This window comes from Lissotriton vulgaris, chromosome 5, assembly GCF_964263255.1.
Source record: "Lissotriton vulgaris chromosome 5, aLisVul1.2, whole genome shotgun sequence".
NCBI lineage: Eukaryota > Metazoa > Chordata > Amphibia > Caudata > Salamandridae > Lissotriton > Lissotriton vulgaris.
The window spans coordinates 111,677,122-111,700,075 of NC_141693.1; the positions used below are offsets into that span (position 1 = coordinate 111,677,122).

At 44.0% G+C, this 22,954-nt stretch overlaps 1 protein-coding gene across 2 annotated transcripts in view; it reads right to left on the bottom strand.

The window, feature by feature from the left end:
• The window catches only part of QSOX2 (quiescin sulfhydryl oxidase 2), a 252,134-nt gene that overhangs the window by 183,963 nt on the left and 45,217 nt on the right, over positions 1–22,954 (bottom strand). For both annotated transcript variants that reach the window (XM_086921012.1, XM_086921013.1), the window contains one exon: positions 12,890–12,990. In XM_086921012.1, the coding sequence (XP_086777138.1) occupies positions 12,890–12,990 (101 nt within the window). The remainder of the gene's footprint in view (positions 1–12,889; positions 12,991–22,954) is intronic.

A 22,954-nucleotide genomic window follows, 5' to 3' on the forward strand; every position in this document is an offset into this window, starting at 1 on the left:
TTTGAAAACGTGTACACATTTGTATACTGGAACCACTGTCAGTAGTGCAGTCAGTGCTTACAACATTTACTTCGATCGCTCAACCTAATTATAAAGGCTTTCAATTAATGAAGCATAAATACAAGCATGAACCGCATTAATATATGGACAAAAATATTACCTTAACTGCAGACAGTGCCCTTCTCTGATCCATAATGTGGTACTACAAACTGGCGGCCAAAGGGTGTGTGCTGCAGGGGGGTGGGCCTACTTGTCCCGAGGACAAAATACACATGAAAACTTGTTGTTCTTGACCTCAAGCAATATGTCCTGGGCATTGGGCTTTAGGAATTCCACATTTCTGTCAGGACTTGCCTAGCAGACAGCTTTTTGCTCTCTGGTTGTTAAAGACTTTTTGTGGACTATACCAAAAACTTAAAGTGGGCTTAGAGCCCCCCACCGCTTTCATTGATTGACTTTGCCACAAATTGTCTTGCATCGTATTTGAGGGGTTTCCTTCCTCTTCCTAGATTTGTCCCTCCCTGGACCAAAACGTCTTTACTATACTTTTGATTGGTTGACTTTTGTCATTTCACTGCTCACATTTAGGGAACTACTTTTTTTCTTTTTCATTAAAGCACTCCATGACAGTACATGTGTTTTCTAGCTCTCGCCCTAGTGTGCTTCTCCCTTAACCCTTATGTTGTTCTCCCTCTTGTGCTGCTTTCTCATTGGTGCTTCTGCCCCACCAACCCTCCACTCCACCCTCCACTACTTTGTGTGTTACTTTTCCTTCCTCCCCCATTCAGCTTGGTTTTTATTTCATACCCCTCCCACCCAGCCCACCCCCCTCCTCATGGGCACTTTTTAAAAACAATTTATGTATCGGGCCCTGCAGCTAAGATTTGCTGCTGAGCATTGCTGCTCACAAAACACTTTTGCACACTAAATATTTAATGTTTCCGTATTTAACATTCTAAGCGGCGACCACCATCTAAGATGGGTGAATAAAAAAAAAAATAAACATAAAAAAAAACAGCACCCTCGTCATTCTGCGGCGCGTGCATGCATGGTCCAATCATAATGCATGTCCCTGATAACAGGTTGATGCAGCCGTCAAATGCAGCTGCGTCACCGCAACATTTTCTCTTTTGTCAATGCTGCACGGCTTAAGCAAAATGCACTTATATAGCCAATAAGTATTTAAGGCAAGACCTTTTTTGCTTTGCCAATACCTGTTTATTTTGCGTGATCTTATGGGGCCTATTTAGATGGTGATTTATTCTTTACAATTCTTTTATAAAGTCTTTATGTGACACTAACATTATAGCTACCTGGGATTTTAATGCATGGTTAGATGAACATTTATTCTTTTCACCTTCACAAATAATAAAATATATATATATATATATATATATATATATATATATATATATATATATATATATATATATATATATATATATATATATATATATATATATATATATCTCATGGTAACCATGCTTGGGTGGCAGCTTGGTTTTTACTTATGTAAACGTTCTCATATATTTGAGAGACCCGCTGAGCTAAATGTCCCTGGCTAAACCACAGGAGCTGCCGACTTTGGAATTTGGAGTACCATGTTCAAGCCACACCTTTGGCTCAACATCCTATGATTCAAGGGAATATCACGTAATCTCACTGTGCCTATGAAACATAGATGCATGCTTGTGTAATGTAACTGGTGCTCTTGTAAAGCGCTCAAACACCCTTGCGTCGAGTCCATGTATACAAAACTGCCACAACAAACTAACAAATATGCTGGACTGAAGATTTTGATATGGTGGTAGTCTGTACTTTCATACATTACAACTTCAAATGCGGTCAAAGATTTTCACCATTTGAACTACTGAGAGTTGGGTACAAAATTTCCTATCTATTGGACAAACAGTACGTTGGAAAATTCAGCCACAACATCAACGCCTAGGGAGCACCATCAACCAAGGTGTGGAGGAAGTAGATAAGTATAAGCAAAAGATGGGTTTGGGGTTGAGCTGGAGAAGAGGACCAGTTAACCCTTGCAAGGTGCAAGTGGGTCAGTTTGTCCAATTAAAAGTTGCCCACAGGAACAAGAAAAGGAGGCGATTACACAACACTCAACTTCTTAATGGTGTTGGGAGTGAAGATTACCAGAGTCTGGTCAACAAGTGGACACGCAGTGCACTCCGAGTGGACTTTTTTATTATTGTGGGTCGAGGCTCAATAACATTTCTTGTCAAACTCGAAGAGAAATTGGTGTTGTTCTGTTTAGGTCTCGCCTAGCCAGCGCTTGCGCTGACTCTTCGAGACATGCTGTCCGGTATGGACTTACAGCTCTGCAAATTTTCCGCCCATCTTTTCAATAGGCTCATGTTACAGTCCATTCTAAATGGTTGCTTTCGATTTGTGAATGGACTTAGTAGTCTCCCCTTAGTACCATCTTTTCTGCTGTTGAAACCTCCTGAGAGGACTGGCCCTTTTACCTGTGTTGTTCCATTGTATGTTTCATTTACAGTCTGTGAGCACCATTTTCTTAAATGGTTTGCTCCTATTGCAACGCAGGACATGCTTTTCTGCAACAGTGCTGCTCCTCATCGTCCTGCGGCGGGCGCCCATTCCATTTTTTTTTGGCAGTGCAACACGACATTTACGGTATGCCCATCGCTTTTCCTATTTATTTACTTGCCACGTTTAAGCTTCAGCATGCCGCACTTTAACTTTTAATTTTTTTAATTAAAGCACACAATGCTTCAATGCTATCAAAGTAAATATTTACACAACAAAGGCGTGGCGCCGGCTTTACATCAATGTCGGCATTATCTTTCAGCATTATCTTTCAACATGGAGGCCGCCCACCCTAAATATCTACTTATTTATTTTTCTAGCATTGACAGCATGAAACACTTTAACATTAAACATATAAAGGTAAAGTGCATCATAACGCAAAGGCTGCAAAAGCCTAAAAACAAAATGCTCGCACTCGTTCCAAAAGCCACTGGGCAATGGAATTTCAATATTCGGTCTAAAGGAGACGGGGTAGTACTGTATGCTGTTACTAGGTGTCCCTGTGGTACTGCACCCTTTCCTTAAGACCTAATATAGGAATTCCATTTTCCAGGGACTTTAGGAAAGAGCGCAAGCATTTTATTTAGGATTTTGTAGCAGTTGCAAAATGAAAAAAAAAACACTAATAAAGGAAGAAGTGCTTCTGCTTCTTCTTTAAGACACTGGGTAATGGAATGCCTATATTTGGTCTTAAGGAAAGGGTGCCGTACCAAAGCTGTTACTAGGTGTTCCTGGACACCTAGTAATAGCCTGTGGTACTGCATTTGTTCCTTCAATAAAGGAATTTATTTTCTTATTATGCTACAATATTCACGTTTATAAAATGAAGTAATTCTTCTCCCTGCCACCTGCTTAAGCCAATAAGAGGACCATATATTTACTGGCTCGAGAAGCGATGTTTATGCTTGTTCTAAAACAGATTTGTTGTAGGTGCCCTCATGGCCACCACCAGGCCCAATAGTAACACGCTTCTGGAGGAGGCAGAGGAAAAAGGGATCGCGTCAGCCTCAAAACAAAGCTATAGTACCACCTTGTGATCGTCCAAAATTTTTGCACGGGCTGTGACATCAAGCAAGGAGTCACCCCAGCAGGTAAAACTGCAGGTACTCTGGCGGGCGGGAGGTCAGCTGCCACGCACAACAATTCACTGGAAAATTATACCTCAATTCTGTATAAAGAAGCTGCTTGTTGAAGTACAGGCCAACACCAAACACATGCAACCCTGTCACAGAAAGGTTCCAAATAGGAGAGGATTTGGGGCCTATGCTCTTGCATGCTGTGCATGGAGAGACTGCAGGATTGTTATATATTGCCAGGACACCATCGCCGATATAAGGGACAAGTAGATAGCACTATTCTTGTATCTGCTAATTGCACCAGTCCATAGCATGGTTATTGATGGACGCCTGTGTGTGCTAGTTTTCCATTGGTTTTATGTGGTATTTTGCACAAGTGCTTATTATGTGGTATAATATATCTTTTTGAACGAATGACTAATATGCATTACCGATGAAACTGCTCAACAAGGAAGCAAGCAAGACAAGTGTTGCAAGCGCGATGGTGCTGCATGAAGACAGGTCAGGTCAGGTCCAGGTTTTGCTCCTCTGCAGTTATGATGTTGAAGAGTTTACTGGTGCACTGTACTCCTGAGTGTGCACTGTCTAAGAGGTGTTCTTCTCACTGTGCCCATTGACACTATGGCCATATTTATAACTGCATTAACATGTACTTCAAGACATGCCTGTATCATGCTTATTTTGTATGAATATAAAGAGTATTTCATGAAGCTATGTACACACACACACCCCTGTATTTAAAGAAACATTCTTGCAATTGCAGGGGCTGTCACTGCATGCCTATTTCTCACCGGTGCTTTGATGGTGGTAATGGGTTATCGGCAGGGCCACTGGAATTATGTGATTGTTTGGCTATGGATTTTTTTGCATAATTTGGATTTTCCGCATTTACCACACAATCTATTATCTGCTGTATAATATGCAGATTTCAACAACAGCAACAAAAATTGTCTCTACCTCAACCGGATCAAACACAGCGACACATGCGCTGCGCAGTGGAACGGCCTTTGCAAGACTTCACTGATCACCTTTTTGTTGCTTATTGCTATATTTGGGTGCTAAACCAGTTCTCTTGAGGTGCAACATGTACCCTGACAGTGTTAACAAGTTTAAAAATAAGACAGTAATGAAGTAACACTATCATGAAATGTGCCTCATAATTTCCCTTTTCTTGCCGCATACGTTATTCGACCCTGCCACTTAAGTTGGCCCTCCGCTACTGCATAATTCCAGTGGACCTAGTTATCGGTTTATGCATCACTGAGATCACACTGGTGTTTGCAGAAGAACTTGATGTTGCGATGAACCCCGTCTCTCAACCTCATCTACTTGGTTTATTTGCACCTCTGAAAGGACTCCCGTTGTGTCCCAAAAAAAAAAACGAAAATCTGACCAATAAGAAATTGTCTCTCCAGGATAGATTGTGGATTTTGCAAACAGAAAATGATCAATCGTGATTAAATCTGTTTTCACTGCTTTTTCAGTCATGACACATAATTTTTCTGTAGAACACCGTATTGAATGGGTGCCAAAACCCTTGAAAACGAATTTCTTGCCAATGTAAGGATTCATAATTGTTTTCCATTCTGAAAATACGTAGTTTGTGGAGTGTATAAAAGGGAATGTGCTTTTTTTGTTTTTAAAGAGGACTTTCATATTCCATCTACCCCATCTCCTTCTGCCTTTTTCAGCGACGACTCACATGGGAGATCCAAGGAAAGTACTTGAAAGGAAAACAAGCGCCGTGCCCAGTCGACAGAGATATCCAATTTTAAGCAGGTCTTTACAACTTTCTGCAGATTGTGTTCGCAAGATAAACAAGCATTTACAATGCAATAGGTCTCACATTAGTAACACTTTGAGCTAAGGGTGTTCCAAATGCTGATGTTTGTTATTTTATTTGGTTAAAAAATATCCCAACAATAGCATAAGTTCTAAAAGATATTCCATGAAGCAAGGAAAGGAGGACGTCCCATAGATTACTAGGTGTCCCTGTGGAGTTGATAGGGGACCTCTATTAGCCACATAAGATACAGAACCCTCAAGTGCAATTATAAAAAGAAAGATTGCAGTACAGCATGCGTTTCCATTTATTTTTATTGGAAGTGAGATTTTTGTTAGCTTGCATTTAAAAAATGCACTATTGTTGTTTATTTAAATGGTGCCTGAAGAAGGCGACGTCGGGTGAAAGGGAGTCTAGTACGTTCCAGAATTCCACGGCGGGGTTGTGTACGGAGCGCACATTGAGGAGGATGCACCGGAGGGTGTGCTCTGTGTTGGTGTGAGTGGTGTTGGGGGTCCGAGTGGTAGCGAAGGTCCAGTAGCAGCAGAGGCAGGAGAACTGGCCATGGGTAGTCTTCGGTGAGGCCTGTTTGCAGTCTGTGTGCCTTCCGTGGTTCAGTGCGAGGAGGGTGTTGGTGTCATAGCGATAGATGGTTGAGGATCCAGGATTCCTGGCGCTGGTCACGGACGAGGTTGCCTTAGGTGCGGCTACGGCACGCTCGCGCAGCGGCCGCCATTAAGTAGGGGAGGGACGGTGGCGGGGAGCGAGTGTGAACGGGGGCGGGCCGCAGGGGCAGCAGGGGCGGGAGCTACATGAAGTGCAACGAAGCTACAACGTAACTTAGCAGCAATAGAGCGTGGCAAAAATGAGGACACAAGAAGCTGAAGAAAACACAGCAGGCAGTAAGCACAATGAGGGCTCGGTGGGGAGACAATGAGCTACACAGCAATGGAGGGAGTGGAAAAATACAGTGTAGACAGTAACCACATTAACAGTAAAATACAGACACAAAAGTGAAAAACAATGACAATTATTACGGGCACGGCAAGGAGGCAGGGCAGAGTCCACAGGATGAAGAGCTGGGCTGTGGCCTCAAACACCTTCCCGGAGGGGCAGGAGGGCTCCGCTGCAGCGCCGGAGGAGCGGAGCTGTGGGGTGAACGTAGGCCTGGGACCAGGGTTGCAGGTCTTACTAGCACTCCCCTGCAGCAGTTGCCATTAAGAAGGGGAGGGGGACGGCAGCTGGGAGGCGGAGAGCGAGCGTGAACGAGGGGGGGCGGGCCGCAGGGGATGCTGCAGCGGGAACTACACACAGTGTAACGAAGCAACAAAGTACAAATTAATATTATACATGTGTAATAAGGGCGGTTCTGGGATTTTCGAGGCCCCAATCAGCAAATGAATGAGTGATGCCCCCCTATTTTGCATACAATATGACATTTGGGGAGTTTGCATCTCAAAGGATTAGCCTGCTCCTGAAGCTGTTTGTGCAGATCCCTCCTGTCTGTCACCTACATGCATCACTTTTACAGCTCATAAAGGGCTGAATGTGTGAGAGTTGCTTGTAGGCGGAGAGGTGTAAAACGTGAAGGAGGGTTGAAGTGCAGGACAATGGGCATCCCGTTTTGCCTCTGAATGGGAAGCAGGGCAAGAGGCCTGATTGCAGGGCAAGCCTGAAGAATGTGTTTCCTTGCAACTGGGACCAAAAGAGGGGTCCAACTCCCTGAGCCCTCGCCTCGCTACAACTGAAAAGATAGAAACCTCGCTTTCAATTAGATGGGCAGGGGGCACAATCGGACTGGTGTGCCATCGATGCTTTGGTGTGTTGCACTCATGTGGGCCCCATGTTGGTGGGCTGAGTGCAGGGCCCTGGGCAGCTGCCCACACTACCCATGTCTAACGTCAGCCCAGTTTGTAGAAGATCCAAACATTTCACAAACTCATATTTCATTGTTATGGGATCAGTCTAAAACATCAAAATAATTGCATCATCAAGAGTAGAAATATTTTGTCAAACTAATAGCGGTAGAAAGTTTCTTCCTTTTAAAAATTGACAATCCTGGACATATAAATAATATTTTAACCATGTCCTGCAAAGGACAATCAGAGAATATAAATGCAGTAGCAATAACTTGACATAAATGTAGACTTATCAGTTCACCAGCTTTAAAATTAAAATAAAATCTTCTAACTCCATATTAGCTGTGAGATAAAATTGTATTTTATCAGATATGGCTATATAACAACCGGGAGGCAAACAACGTATTCAGAGGCAGTGATCGCGATCATGTTTAAGGCTAGTCAATTCAATACAGTTCCCTCAAGATGTTTTCACATTAGCCAATTAAGCTTTTGATATTACATCAGACAGCTCAACTCCAGTCTGGCTGCCACCGCTTTCTCCAGATTACTAAAAGCAAAGTAGGCATTTATGTCAGCCAGTAAATCCGGGGCAATTAAGCTATGCGAAGTGTTATGGAAGACATTCTGCTCAACCTAAGAGCTGCAGAGAACATATGAACATCCCCTAATTTGAAGATCAAGGAGGCCAAATACTAGTCTGAAGGCTTCCACTGATAGAGGTCGAAGGCAAGCCGAAGTGGAAGCAGATGACAATCATCAAGATATGAGTTCATATGATGCCCGCATCTTCTGAGCTGAAATGCCACTGGTATACGACACTATGTAAAAATAGGGGGCGTGGATAATGGGCTGAAAATAAGGGCACAGAAATGGTAGTAGCCACTGAAGCATAGACAATGTGTGCTTGAGATAAAGCTGAATGTGTAAATCCTCAGCTTTAAGATCCGCGTGAAGAAGCTGCATGTATCTTGAAGGGATACCATGCAAAATGCCTGTATCCGCCTGAAAATTCTAAATAACTTGGATCTAATATGGGTCTCCACTCTCCAGACTTCTACCTGATGCAGAAGAACAAGAAAAATCCTTAGTGACGCTGAAACTTGGGTACAGGTTTGAGAATGCAAATAATTTTTGCCTTCAGAAAAAGGTACTGATAGCTTCCCACATGGATAGGGTTACTGGTGATTTTTGGGTGAATCCCAAAGTATGCCTCTAATCACTATATCCAGAGCCCACATGTCCGCGGTGATTGGGGACCACTTTTGAAGGGAAGCCGCAAGCCTTCCACTAAAAGAAGAGTAACTTGGGAGGGGGGTGAAATCGGTAGCTGCAGCTTGTGTGAAGTCACTGTAACCTTGATGTAAGAAAGTGGCTTATTATTAAGAGATAGACAGTGGCCCACCTCAAAGAACAACAACACTATCCCACCAGGGTGAACCCCACAAGTCACTAAATTAACCAGAGCTCAAGCCCCTATCAGCTATGGCAAAGAGAAGACAGGCTTAACTTAAGACTATGTGTAAAGTATTAATGCAAACCAAAACAGCAACAAAGTCAAAATGCTAAACAATAAAAATCCCAAATTAGAATACAGAATAAAAAAAAATATAGAATCACCAAAATGTCAAATATCCAATGAGGATACCCAGATATATGATTTTTAAAGTTTTAAATGAAAATAACACCAAAAAACACTATGTGCCATTGACAGTACACGGAAGCGGTAAAACAGTACCATGGCACGATTGTAGGCCAACCGAAATGGCGCACGATTCGGAAACAACTGGGAGCACGGTTCGGAAACAACTAGCGGGTTTGTCCAAGTCACAGAGTTCACCTTCTGACTTAGTCATTTTGTTTTAAGCTCAAAATCCTCCAGGAGGACAGGCCTGATGACATATCCAAGGAACGTTAATAGACTGTGCATTGCAATCAGACACCTTTGCCACAAGGTCCCCCTTGACGGCTCCATAGGTCTTAGAAGTTCAAATAATGTCCCAACTTTTAAGGGTTTCTGGAGCAGCTCCTCTGGGTTACTTCTGAGGCTCAAAGGACTTTAGGGGCAGCACTTGTATTACACGAGTCACTCCAGCAGTGTCCACCAGCAAGGTCCAGTTCAGGTCGAGTTGGAACTGGTCAGCTGTTCACTTCAGGAAGCAGGCCCGAGGAAGATTGTTTTTCAGTAGCCACACAGGATGTCAGCAGAGTGACCCTTGGAGTTCACTTATTTGACCTGGCAGAAGAGGGTATTCTTTTTATCTTCCAAGGTCAAGAAAGTACTCGGAGGTGGATGCCGCATTTATGCCTGGAAAAGATAATGGGTGGGAAGGGATCAGTTCTGGCCCCTCCTTAACAAATGGGGTAAAAGTTCCCAGGGGCAGCGCTATTCACGTTTGCAGCAGTTCCTATTTGCATTACTGCAAACAACCCCAAGGTTAACTTATCTCCTAAAATCCAAGATGTAGACACCCTTCTCCGCTTAGGCAGAATCTGGGTGCCCAAGGTAATAAATAGTCCCTTAGTCTATAGCCACATAAACCGGTTCTGAGGTAGTTCGCCTAACCTTGGATTTGGTGCAAGCCTGACTAGAGGGGACAACGGTTGGTCCTCTTCAGGTGTCACCAGACATTTACTCGTGACAGTGCATGCCTCAGAGTTCAATAGGTTCCTGTACCCTCCCCAACTGGTCTTCCTGCCAGGAGAAGAAAAACACTTCCTAACACCTCCTGCCAGGGGAGAAAAACACTTACCCTCATGCAGACCACTGTCCCTGGTGTGGGAGGAGATTTCACACCTCTAAAAGGTCAAGTACTTGGCTGGACAGCTGCTGTAGCGCAAATAAATTAGCCCCCAGGCTTAAGGTAGGGATAAGTTCACTTTTTAAAAGTCACATTTCTTAAATATTTATTAAAACATTACTTCACTATTAGATTGGGTTTTTATTAAGTATTAAAATCAGACTTTGCATGCCTTTTGTAGCTGGTTCCTGTTCAAAATTACAGATTAAAGTTTATAATCTGGAGTTTGACATTTTCTAAGACTCAGATACAGCCCTGTCAAATTAAAATCGCTTATAGGGCCCAGTTACTAGAGGAGCATGCCAATTTTAATTTCGCACATGTTCCACTTATAAACATCAGGAACCCTACCTTTATGGCAACAAATGGATACTTAGGACAACTTATTAATATTTAGAAGCAGGGTTTCCCGCTTGTCAAAAAGGGTTATTTCGACACGTTTGACAACAGGTTTTTAAGACTGCTGCAGTTAGGATATACATGGTAAGCCTGTGGCCATAGTTCTCCAGGTCCACTCTGTGGATGGCTCATTAGGTTCTGCAGTCCACAGGTGGCATTTAACTTGCAAGCTACTTGCAAGCTCTAAATATATTTTCCACATCATACACTACAGACTTATTGGCAAGTTAAACAATTCAATTAGGGGTAAACCAATTTAACCATATTTAAAAGACATGGATGTGACCCCTGTTTAACAAAATAAACATAGTTCTAATGCCCCCCTCTAAAAAGGATCCAGAAAAATGAAAAAATATTAGTTGTGACCATACAGAAAAGGCAGTTTTCCTGCACTTGATTCCTGACCTTTTGACCCTCCGCCTCTTTTCTTGGCGTTGGACAATCCAGTACCTATTGCGCCTTGAGATGGCCATCCGTGTAAACTTGGGCTACCAGTGACTAGCAAGACTCCAGAAGGGAATTATTACATGGCACAGGACAACTCCTCGTTCCCCTGAGAGTGTGATATTAGGAGCGTGCCACTGATCATCAAGACATCGAGATGGATCGTTTTATTAATATCTCAGCTATTTGGGTGAGCAGAGACTGGGATGAGAAGCCATTTTTATTACAAAAAAAAGCACACTCTGGATGCCTTGGTCAGTGAATAATAATAGATACCGTTTTTCGCCCTGAATGTGCTTTCTTATAAATATAACCGTATTGCATTCAATCTATACGTGTCGACTGTACTTCTCATGCCAGTCCCATGCCAAGGTGTAACTTACAATCTAGAAGAGATGTCTTTGGAACCAGTTCACCTCCCTAAATAAACGCTGGCCACTTCTTCTACCACTAAATTGTGTAAATCTGGCAAGAGGTATTGCACAATCAGGAGTGAGCATTGTATGGGGTCAGTAGCAAGGGTGAACTGGGCCCCAAAAGAAACAACAAAACTGGACGCCCACCTTTCATTTGAGTAGTAGAAGCCAGTCATAAGCAGTGTGCAGTGGCTTTTCAGGCATGAATGGATGCCATGACATGAGGACAGGAAAGAAAAGTAAAAAGGGAAAACAAGCTGTGAATGCTCATCGAAAAATATTTTAAAAAATGTTATTCTAGGAAACGTTATTTGAACGAACATAGGTGTTTTTACACTTCTATGTCCATAGAAAAGGACCATGGGTAAACTGGACAGAAGGAGGTCACATGCACATAGGGGGGACTCACATGAACAGGACAGGGTCATACTCAGAGGAGGGGCATGTCACACACAGGAGGGTCGTGTCACGCACAGGAAGGACGTGCCACATACAGAAAGGGTGTCATACGTACAATAAGAGCTCATACGCACAGGGGGTGCTCATATGCTCAGGAGGTGTCAAGCAGGCGGTATCATATGCAGAAGGCTCACACGCACAGTATGCACAGGAGGGGTTCACACACAGGAGAGGGAACATGACCATTTTCCCATCTCCTAATACATCTCACCAATATGTGCCAAATTGTGAAGCCTGAGGAAGGAGGGGGAGGGCACACAGAGGATGGTTGTCGAACACATAGAAGGGTGGGGGAGGGGGAACATGGACACACCTCCTACTTGATCCCAAAAGTATGTGCCAGATTGTGAACTCTGCAGGTTACAAGTTTGACTCCTCACAATGTCAACTCATCCTTTCATCCCTAGATTGAATACCATTACATTAGGTAATAGTACTCCCTATTATTTACAGAACTTTCACATCACAAAACACTAAAGAAAGTTATTACTCGAGTTAACCAAAAGGTGCATCGCTGCTTGAACTGCTAACAATTACCAGCACTGGAATTACAGGTAAACCCATGAGGAGGGATTTACATTCACTGGAAATTGCCGAAAGGTGCACGTCCAAACAACATATTCTGCAGATCTCACACAGGACCAGAGCTTAATCTTGACAGTAAAACTGTCACTTATTCAGTTCAATCTGTCATACAGGACTTAAAAATCAGCCCCTAACTTATATTTTGTAAGCCCCATGGAACTTGAAGGAACTCTTCTCATCCTTTGGAAGGTGGAAAATCGTAATAAAATCATCTGGGGTGCAAAACCAGATTCTCAAGAGGAACTAAAATAAAGTGACAACATAAACTTATGACGTTGCATCATGACTCGAAGGGCTGCTGGCAAAGTGTAACAGGGATGGCTTAGACTCGGACATGGACAATTGTTCTGCTTCCTGGTTACCGCTGCTGAATCCGGTGCTGCGGCGAGGGCAGAAAGCGTACAGTACTGTACGTCATGGCCAACAAGAGCAGATGTACAGGTATTTCTTCAAAAGGCTAACGTAAGCCTGTCTACAGCGCCCCCGAGTTCACCAGACTTACCCTGAAGCTTGGATATGAATTGATGCCATAATCTTTGCACGTTCCGTAGTTCCTTTCTTCGGCACAATCCACCACCCCTATTTTAATGGCGGGATCCCACCCTGAAAAGTAAACACAAAGAGTTTTACATTTATTTACCACCGTACAGCATGTGCAGAAAAAAAAATCAATATCTTCATAAAAAAGACAGTCTGAACAATCAGAGAAGGTCAAGTGACAAAACTTTGCTGGATGGTCGATTCAGTAACCATTCTACTTAATCAGACAGGACCGCGCTTTCCTTACGTAAAGGCAGCTCCCTAATCCTTGAAGTGGAAAAAGCACATTGGATCCCAGCCTATTTTCCTGTGCCTTACCCTAAAACTGATCACTATACTGACCCTAACCTTCAAGCTCATCCTACCCCAATCCAATCCTGAAACCCTACTCAAAATCGTACATTGATCCAGTAGATCAAATACAAGGCGGTGTGGAATCACATGTAGGATCTCATTTTCTTCACAGCGTTATACAATTTTGGGCATTCTTTATACCACTGAGGAGAACCCACTCTTCATTTATTCACTCCCAAGTCAGGCAGTTTAACACAATACGCAAGGAAGCAAGGATTGTCCAGTTCATCCCACCATTGCTCACCGCCCCCCACATTCTTCACTCCAGTGAGACTACAACCTTTTAGCCAGCACCCAGGTAGGCAGTCATGACTAACAGCAAAGAAGGTCCATCCTTTTAATCATGCGCCTCCAACACACACTTAGACTGGTCCAGGTTTTGCATTCTTCCCGTTATCCTTCCAGCTATAGCTCGGAACAAACAGACAGCAGTGTGGGATGTGCGGCAGGCAAGCTAACTAAACAGTCTATTGTCCTCCCCTTGTTTAGGTCAAAATGAGTCAACATTAGTTGAGAAATAATTTCCCCTAGATGTAAAATAGGGTACAGACAGTGGCAGGAAGTCAACCACCCATAATTTCCGGGTGGAACAGAGTGAAATTGGTCCCTATATAATTACAGTCCTTAATGGTGACAACTTATCATGAGATGACTCAAGAAAAAACAGGCTTTATTTTAGATTTCATGACTTTGCTTTCCCTATTCGTTTGTTTTATTATTGTAGGCATTCCAAGCTGAACAAGCAAAGGTAATTGGTCTGGTATTGGCTGCGAGCCTATTTGCCTTGCCAAAGCATATTTATTTTGAATATTTATGTAAACATTTATTACAAAAACATTTAAAACAACCATTTTCAAAGACTTTTAATCTTGCTTAGGTTAGATCTATTGGCTTTGTCAAAGACTTTTAGCCATGTTGTTCAGCAGTGTGGCTGCTCTTCAGCATGGCTAAAGGTTTCTGGAGTGTTAGAGTGGAGTGGCATAAACTAGAAAGGCATAGAGTGGAATGGAGAAGCATTCAGAAGAGTGGTGTAGTGTGCTGTAAAGTTCCCTAGAGTGCCATTGTGTGGAATGGCACAGAGTGGTGTTGACTGGATTAGAGTGAAGTGGAATAGAGTGGCATAGAGTAGGGTGGTGTAGAGTGGAGTGGCTCTGAGTAGAGTGGTGTGGCTTGGAATAGAGTGGGGTGGCGTAGAGTCGAGTGGCATTGGTTGGAGAGCAGCGGCATAGACTACAGTAGAGCACACTGAAGTGGCACAGAGTGGAGTAGAGTGGCATGGTGCAGCATAGAGCAGCGCGGAGCAGAGCGGCGCGGCAGGCATAGAGCAGAGCGGTGTAAATTACTGTAAGGATCAATAGAGACTCCAGACAGAGTTAACGCACTATAAATAAGAGGCCATATACCGGTGTTAAAATTAGGCCGGTACATTGTACGTCCAGGAATAATACTGAAACTCTTATAAAATTAAAATAGTGCAAGAAAGGAAGGGAAGCCTACAGAAGCTAAGCAATCAAAAGAGTGCAAATGAGAGCGACAACGAAAAAGAATGGTATGCTGTGGGTGGGCTACTAGCCTACTAAATGGTAAGCTAGATGTCTTGCAAGGCAGCGCATGTGCTGTGCAGGCGGAGGCCTAAATAAGGCTGCGTATGAATGCCCAAGCAAAGCCTGAGGTCTTAAAATGTTTTCATAATAAAGCATTGCATTAACATTAGAAGATGACCGAAAGTGCACACACAGGCGGGTATCACTGAAAGGCCTGGATGCCCATTAACCCCTTCGCTGCGGTGGCTATTCCGCTGCAGCGCTAAGGGGGACGCGGGGACGCGCAGCGGTCCCGCGCTGGTGATGGAACCGCTCCGTCACGGCCCGCTGGTGAGCTGTGCTTGTGACGGAACGGTTCCGTCACGGCCCCGCAGGCTCTTTAGAACGTCAGCGCAGGCGCAGAATTCGCGCCGCGCAGGCACGGCGAGCGGGCCGTGATGGAAGCGTTCCGTCACCAGCACAGCCCACCCGAGGCTTGTGACGGAACAGTTCCGTCACGAGCATGGAAGGGGTTAAATGATGGCTACACATGCGTGCGCATTCCCGAAGGGTGGGCATCTAAGATTGGGTTTAAATATCATTCAAAGATAGCTCTGCTTTTAGCATATGCATAGGATGCAACATACTGCAAGCAGCAGCAATGGCCTGGTGGCAGTGTCCAGGGAGCTGTCCGCCCCTGTTAACTTAAACGGCAATGCTGTAACAAGCATTAGTAAATGCATTAGGTTTTTCTAGGTGATTAATGATAAGCGTTTTTGTTGTTGTAAATTGTAGTTCACCAATTAGTTGCACAATATAAGTTAGAGAAAGTCTGTTAAAGTGTTATGACTTATTTATGTACAAAAAGGCAATATATTGTGCTGTTACCAGTGGTATTATAAAGTGGGGAGATTAAGTAAATGATGGAGGGTAAAGATGAACAAAAACAGTGGTGCAGCTATTGGGAGAATAGGTCACGGGTGGATGAAAAAAAATATACAAGTACAGCATAAGTGCTGGTTTTGCAAATACGAAAAATAGAAGATTATGAAAACTAGATGAAACCGTGCTGTTCGGTTATTGTCCATTGTTAAGGGATACAATTGAAAATTAACTAAAGTTTTCAAATGAGCATTTGTGCAATATAAATGAAAGAAACATTGAAGATGAGATTATGTTTTTATTGAGCTGGGCAAGTTTATTACAGATTTCTTTTACAAAGTTTATTTGGTACTGCACATTTTATTAGTGATAAAAAACAAACATGAACATAAACTCGGAAACAATAATGAGCATATTGTTAATATTTTCACTTGCACTGTCATTGTGTTACTTATGGTTTACAATTTTTCTTTATGTAAACAGTACACTGACATTTTCAATTACTGTGCTATATACTTTGAAGTTTGAAACATTTGTTACAAGTCGCGGTGCCACTGCACCTGCTGCACCATTGAAATCATGAATCTAGTGTCTGCTAGATAACAGCACTTTGCCGGTTTTAAGAATGTGCAATTGGTGTTCTATATACGACATAACAACGAGATTACAGGAGGCCGTATAACTTACTTTAGAAAACTAAAACCCTTTAAGCAATTATTAAGCTAATACGCGATGCGTAAAGTGAGCTAAATTAGACAAAGCGTTTGCATGCTTTAAGAATGTGCAGTTGACGTTCTTTATATTATATAACAAAAATACATGAGGCTGTTCAAATTACTTTGGAAAATTCAAACTCTTTTTAAAATTTTTAAGCTAAAATACCATGTGTTCAAAGTATGCCAATAAATATGAATGCATTTTACATCGATGATAAGATGAACGGCAAAATTCTCACCCTTAGGAAATAACTCCTGTTTCAGTTTGCAGAGTATCGCTCAAATACCATGTTGCTTATTCATATGGCCAACGGAAAATACAGCAAATTATATAACATGTTTGGTGGTAGAACAATACAATGTGAACACGGTAAAGGCCAGTCAGTAAAAAAAGCCAGTCTTACCACCTACCTGCTTACTAAGCTAAACCCTCTGTTAAAAAAAAAAGTGGAGAACTCGCACCAAAGAAGGTAAAAAACTGTTTATTAAGTATTTCAAAATAATATATACCTTCTGAAAAAAAGAACAGAAGCACAAATCCCATACCGTCACCAAACACGCTTGCTCACAAAGACCAGCTTTGAGGCAATGCACCAACAATTCCCAGCAGATGGTATTTTAAAATTCACTTCTCTTGATACTATACAGACTCCCTTCCCGGGTAGTAGAAGGAACAGGCTGACCAATGACCGGTGGAGCTACCCCGATAGCTATAGGGGAGATGGGCTGTGGATTCCCTCCTCAGCAGTCACCGACCCAGCCGGACATGGGGCAAACCTTCCTTCATCTCTCCTGCCGTCATCTCCCTAATTCCCCCTAAAACCTTTCACTCTGACTCCTCTCCGACCTGGTACCTGCACACCCTTAAGGACATTTACCCTGTGACCGCGGAGACCTTGCTACCTGACCGACGACCGGTGGAGCTACCCTCATAGCTATAGGGGAGATGGGCTGTGGATTCCCTCCTCGGCTGTCACCTACCCAGCCGGACTTTAGGCAGACCTTCCTTCGTCTCTCCTGCCGTTATCTACCTCCTTCCCCCTTACCCCTATCCGCCCAATTTCGTCCTTCCTCCATACTCCTTAATTGTGTTTTCGTTTAACCAATGTAAACTGCAATTGTTTTTAACTGTGTAATAATGTGTTTCCTAATGTAAAGCGCTCTGATACCCACGGGTCTAGCCAGCGCTATATAAAACTCTTCAAATGAAATAAAATAAATCAATAAATAAATCACGAAACTCGGGGAATATGTTTTGAACAGGTACATGACCGTGTTTACAATCCAAGACTCTGCGGCAGTTTTCCGGCACTGTAATGTTATACAGACGCTGTTCCAACATATAAAGGAGGTAAAAACATCACTTCAGAGAATCACAGACCATGATCATGTAAAGAAATGCAATCTCTGCGTTTGGGATTGCGATACATAAAGCGCCAATAACTAACACAGGACAGAAAAAAATGCACTTTAATTAGCGGAACATTATCCCAGCCAAGGGAAGAGAAAGATCGGTAAACAGTAAACTGTGTGCAGCCTTAACCCCTTCCCTGCGGGGCTGTTTCCCCCGCTGTGCTGGGGGGCGGGGGGACGCACAGCGCCCCGGTGCTCATGACGAGCTGAGCTCGTCATGAGTCACGGTGCTCCGGTGCTCATGGCCACACCCGTTCCCATGGAACGCTCAGCACAGCAGGGGAATCAGCCCAGCGTGCGAGCGCTCCATTTAACGGGCGCGGTCATGACGAGCTCAGAAAGTCATAAGCACCGGAGCGCTGTGGCTCATGACGAGCTGAGCTCGTCATGAGCACAAGAGGGGTTAATGTAAGAAAAAAGGTTCCACTTCTTTTCGGTTCGGAGCCAATGCACCTGTGCATTGCATTGCATTGGCTCCGAACCGAAAAGAAGTGGAACATTTTTTCTGCTGCACCATTCAAGTCATGACCCTAGTGCCTGCAAGATAACTGCACTTGTGACTGCCTGTTTAGTTGTAAAATATAGCAATAATCTCTGTTCAGTGGGGTGCCTAAAGCTTTTGGTTGCAGTGTCACTGCACCTGCTGCACTATCGTCAGTCAGTCAAATACTTTATTTCGGCTTGTGTGCTATAAAAGTTTCCACAATCACAACTTGTCACCAATAACCATCATATGAAATATCTTCCCTTAATTAATTTCTATAAAATCGCACTGATTCACTTTTAAAGTATTAACATTAAAATGATGTGCTAACAACCTCTGAATTTAAAATGCAATAAAAAATATATAATACATATATAATACATATATAATATATAATACAACTTTACAGTTCAATTAGTGGATCGATCTCAGTAAGATCTCCTCATTTGTTACAAATTTATAACCTTCCGTCTTGGGCTCCTTTCCTAATGCACCACATGCGACCGAGAAACTTAACAGCACAGGCGAACAATGATCTTGTATCGGATTTAGGAATTTTCATTGCCACCTGGTAATCACGTGTGCCCATTTGTTTGCAAATTGGTTTTAACCACTTCAATTTAGGCCGTGCATAAGACGGGCATGCAAACACAACATGGGCCAACGATTCAATGGAGAATTTGCACCCAGGACAATTTCCTGATGCTGGTGTATTACCGTGCCATCCACTTTGAAAGTCATGCAAAGGGAGGGTGCCAAACCTAAACTGGATATACAACTTTCTGTCAATGCGGAATTTGGATTAGTTCTAGATAGGGCTCCAGGGAGCAGGTCTGTTTCTGGAGTCCAAATTCTGCTGTTGACTTCCCCCAAGAGGATTTCCGAGAGGTTTCCTGTGCAACCCACTCCTAATAGTACCTTATGACTATACTTTTTTGTACCAGGGATGCGTTGGGGTTGTCCCATGCTCTCTGTAGCGATACGTCTGTTAGGAACTTCCTTATATTACACAACTAGCTGATTTTATTGAATTTATCAAGGTCGATTATTTCTTTCATATTGTTGGCATATAGAAAGTTCCAGTGTCGACATAATTCTAACCCAAAATAGCAATGGACGAAGCTTGGCAATATCATTGTTTCGTTGCCTGCCCATATCAATCAGTAGGGGATGAAGTGGGGTTCTCTGGGATAATGACACCAAACTTCTTAAGAATTTATGCTCTGCTAGTGAGCTCTTCTGTTTTATCAAAACCACATAGCTCTGCTTTGTATGGGTCAGAATTAACTGCTTTTGCGTCAAACTTTCTGGGCGGCGGCTACCTGTTTGCTTGACGAAGAACAGTGTTCTTTCCCCACAGCCTCTATTATGTGTTTATGTTTCATGGCCATCTTTGAAATATGGGGCCTCCAGCACATTTTTTCAGAAAGTTTAAAACCCAAGTATCCGAGTGTGCTTACTCTGTCTCATGGTACACCTCCCAAAATTGGCCTACCCCGATACATTTTACAGGGGTGTAGGGTCATAAATTTAGTTTTGGAAGGTTTATCATTCAGGCCCGCATATTGCAGAAACATTTGAATCTATTTAAAAGTAACTGTAGCCCCCCTCCGCCTGACCCCCCACCCCTCCAGGTTTGGACACCAATAGTGTGTCATCAGCAAATAGGAGGGTCACAATCTTTTCTCCGCCTAATTAAAAGAGGAGCATTGGCAGGCTTTTGGGAGAGGAATCGTACTAAGTAATTCATACATAGGGAAGAGAGCGTAGGAGCTAAAAAGCATCCATGCCGTACTCCCCTGCTGACTGACATTGGGTCTGTGAGTTTCCCCTGCAAACCTCACCTCTCACGAAGATAACTTCGCCAGGGTAAGTTGAGAAGTTCCGTTAGAATTCCCATGTCTTTAAGAACTTGCCAAAGCTTCTGTCTAGGAACCAAATTGAAAGCGGTCTTCAAGTCAATGAAAGCTATAAATGCTTCCCATGCCAATAACCACAGTGAAGAAGGAGAAACATCTGATCAATTGTCCTCGTTTTTTCTCTGAAGCCTGCTTGATACAGTGTTAGAATGGCATTATCGTCAACCCACACCTGTATCTTTTGTAGAAGGGCTCGGGAAAATACTTTTTGTGTTGCAGCGATTAGGCTAATAGGCCTATAGTATAGGGTAGTTCTCTGTGCCCTTTTTTAGGTCTCGTGCCTAGTGGTGCAGTGTGCAGCACTCTCCGCGTAGCACGAGACTTTTTGTAAGGGGGGGTTGAAAACTGGTCTAGTAATCGCACATGCACAAGCGTGTGCTTTTCCTTTTGGGGCAGGCTATTGGGCTTTGCGTGCGTGTTGTTTACAGAGAGAAAGCAGGCAATAGGCCAAAGGCGGGTGCATTGCTCCGCCCACGGCCTATTGGTGTCTATTACGTGCACCGCAGTCATGTGGTATCAATTATCGTGCCCAGACACGGGCACGATATCTGAAACCACATTTCGCTTTGGCCCGCGCACCGCTTGCCGGTTTCAGTGTTTTGCAATAGCGATTGCTTTTGCAATCGCTTTTACTGCCGCTTGTCTGAACTGTGTTTATTTATTTAATGTTTCCAAGCACATCCCTGCCCCTCCTGTCTGTCCACTAGTACAGATTTAGCCCCGCCCACTACGCTTCTCAGTACTGCTTGCTCCATTATGCCCGTTCTCTTCTTGCTGACCGCTCTCCCTTGTTCCTCAGAACACAACTTCCTCGTTCTGCTTTTCTGAGTACTTCTGTGTTATTATATATAGTGCCAACTTCACCTAACGGCTGTCCACAGAGCAGTATACAAGGAGGGCGTGGTCACAGCTGGCAACAGTCTTAACAATTTAGCTTTGCCGCTCATCAATACTACATTACCCCAGAAGCTAAAGTTCCTCGAAAAAGTACTCCCTGGGTACCTCACAAGTCTTGCTTCCACTCCTCCCCGCTCACCTCCCCTGACGGAGTGGCTAACCCCCCCCCCCCCCAAAAGCTACTAGAGACGATGCTGTGCCTTGTCTTGCGCTTGCAGCACAGTCCTGGCTAGCTGCCCCACGCCATGCTACTGTGAAAAGTTTAGCACACGCTGGGGGAGGGGAGGGCTAAAGGTCATAAGAGAGCCTGTAACCCGTGTGTTATCCTTGTGCGGTCAGACAGAATGTGTGTTTCCCGTCTGCAGCAACCGCAGCGCCGTCCTCAGTTTAGCCCTCTCCACCTGCTCCACTTCCACAGAACTCCTCTCGCAGCACCTCTGGACGATGGCGAGTAAACACTGTAGCCCATCACACGTTCACCCCCTTCGTGCTCTTCAAAGGGAGCTCCCCGTCCCGTGTTGGATTCATGCGGGGGTTGTGGTGGGCAGATTAATCGCTGTTTCTCGCTGCCAGCGCTAAGTCAATATTTAACTGGCGACCACAAATCCCAGCGCAGGTCCCACGAGAATCCCCCCTTTAAGTGCCAACAGGGCAGTTCACAGCCTCACTCTCTGCCCGCTGTGACTGGATGGGGGCAGTAACTGGGCACTTCAAGGAAGCCACCCCACATGGGTCACAATACACATGGACAGCGCCGCTATCGTGAGGGCTTGCGATATCTGAACCTTTCCATGTAAACACTGTTTCTTACGTGGGGGGTGTCTCGCAGAGTGGACCCACCAGGTCTTTCAGATCAGCTTGGTGCTTGCAACTTGCACTTTCCTGCCGTTGTTGCTTGTTTTCTCAGTTTCCTAAACTGTCCAGTTGTGGACGTGGCAGAGGCTGCGCCAAAAAACTCCAAACCCGCAAGCAGGACATTTCTCTTTAAAAAAAAAAAATACATTCTCTCCCAATCCCCAAAGGTAGTTCGGTGTCTCCAAGGTAGGGAAAAGCTGGTTCTGCTCCAGTGAACGAATGATTCCCTGTGCCCCCCCCTCCGATGCCAATAGATGATCCTCCCCTCCGCTGGGTGCTTTCAGTTTTATCTGCCCACTTGAGAAGCTGCCTGTGAGGTTCCCAGCCCGAGACAATAGCGCTTTGCACTGAATGCAGAGATGCTTTAGAAAGAAGGTGAAGAGCTGTCCAGCCACACTGCACTCCTAGAACAAAACCAGCGGAGCAAGACGCATCGCTGTGCCACTCACCTAGCATGCACGCTACCCACTGCACCCAGCCACGCTTACAAGAGCTACCAGAGAGCTGCGCGGCGAGTCGTGAAACACGGTGCCCCCCATAACACTACAACTTACTTAAGCGTGCCCTCGACCCTCGGTTATCACCCCCCTCAAAACGAATCCCGAAACTTTACCCCCCCAAATGCAGCCCTTTTTTAGCTGCCAATGCAATAGGTCTCACATTATTAAAGTTTGAGCTATTGGCATTGTTAATAATAATGCAACACGAATAGCTCAAACATTCAGTAATGCGAGACCTATTGCATTGCAAATGCTTCTTGTATAAGGGGAGCACCTCTGCCCCTCGCCACAACCTTGGGATCAGGGCACCTCTTGCTATAGCATTCGAGAATAATAGAATGTAATGAGACCAGTTCAAGTTGTCATATACAAAGAGGTGCCCTAGAATACAGTCGGGACCGGGGGGTTTTGCCTGGACTATTCTGCCGATTAAGGCTTCAATATCGCTGAGAGGAAAGGTCACTACCTGTTGTCTTGGCTATGC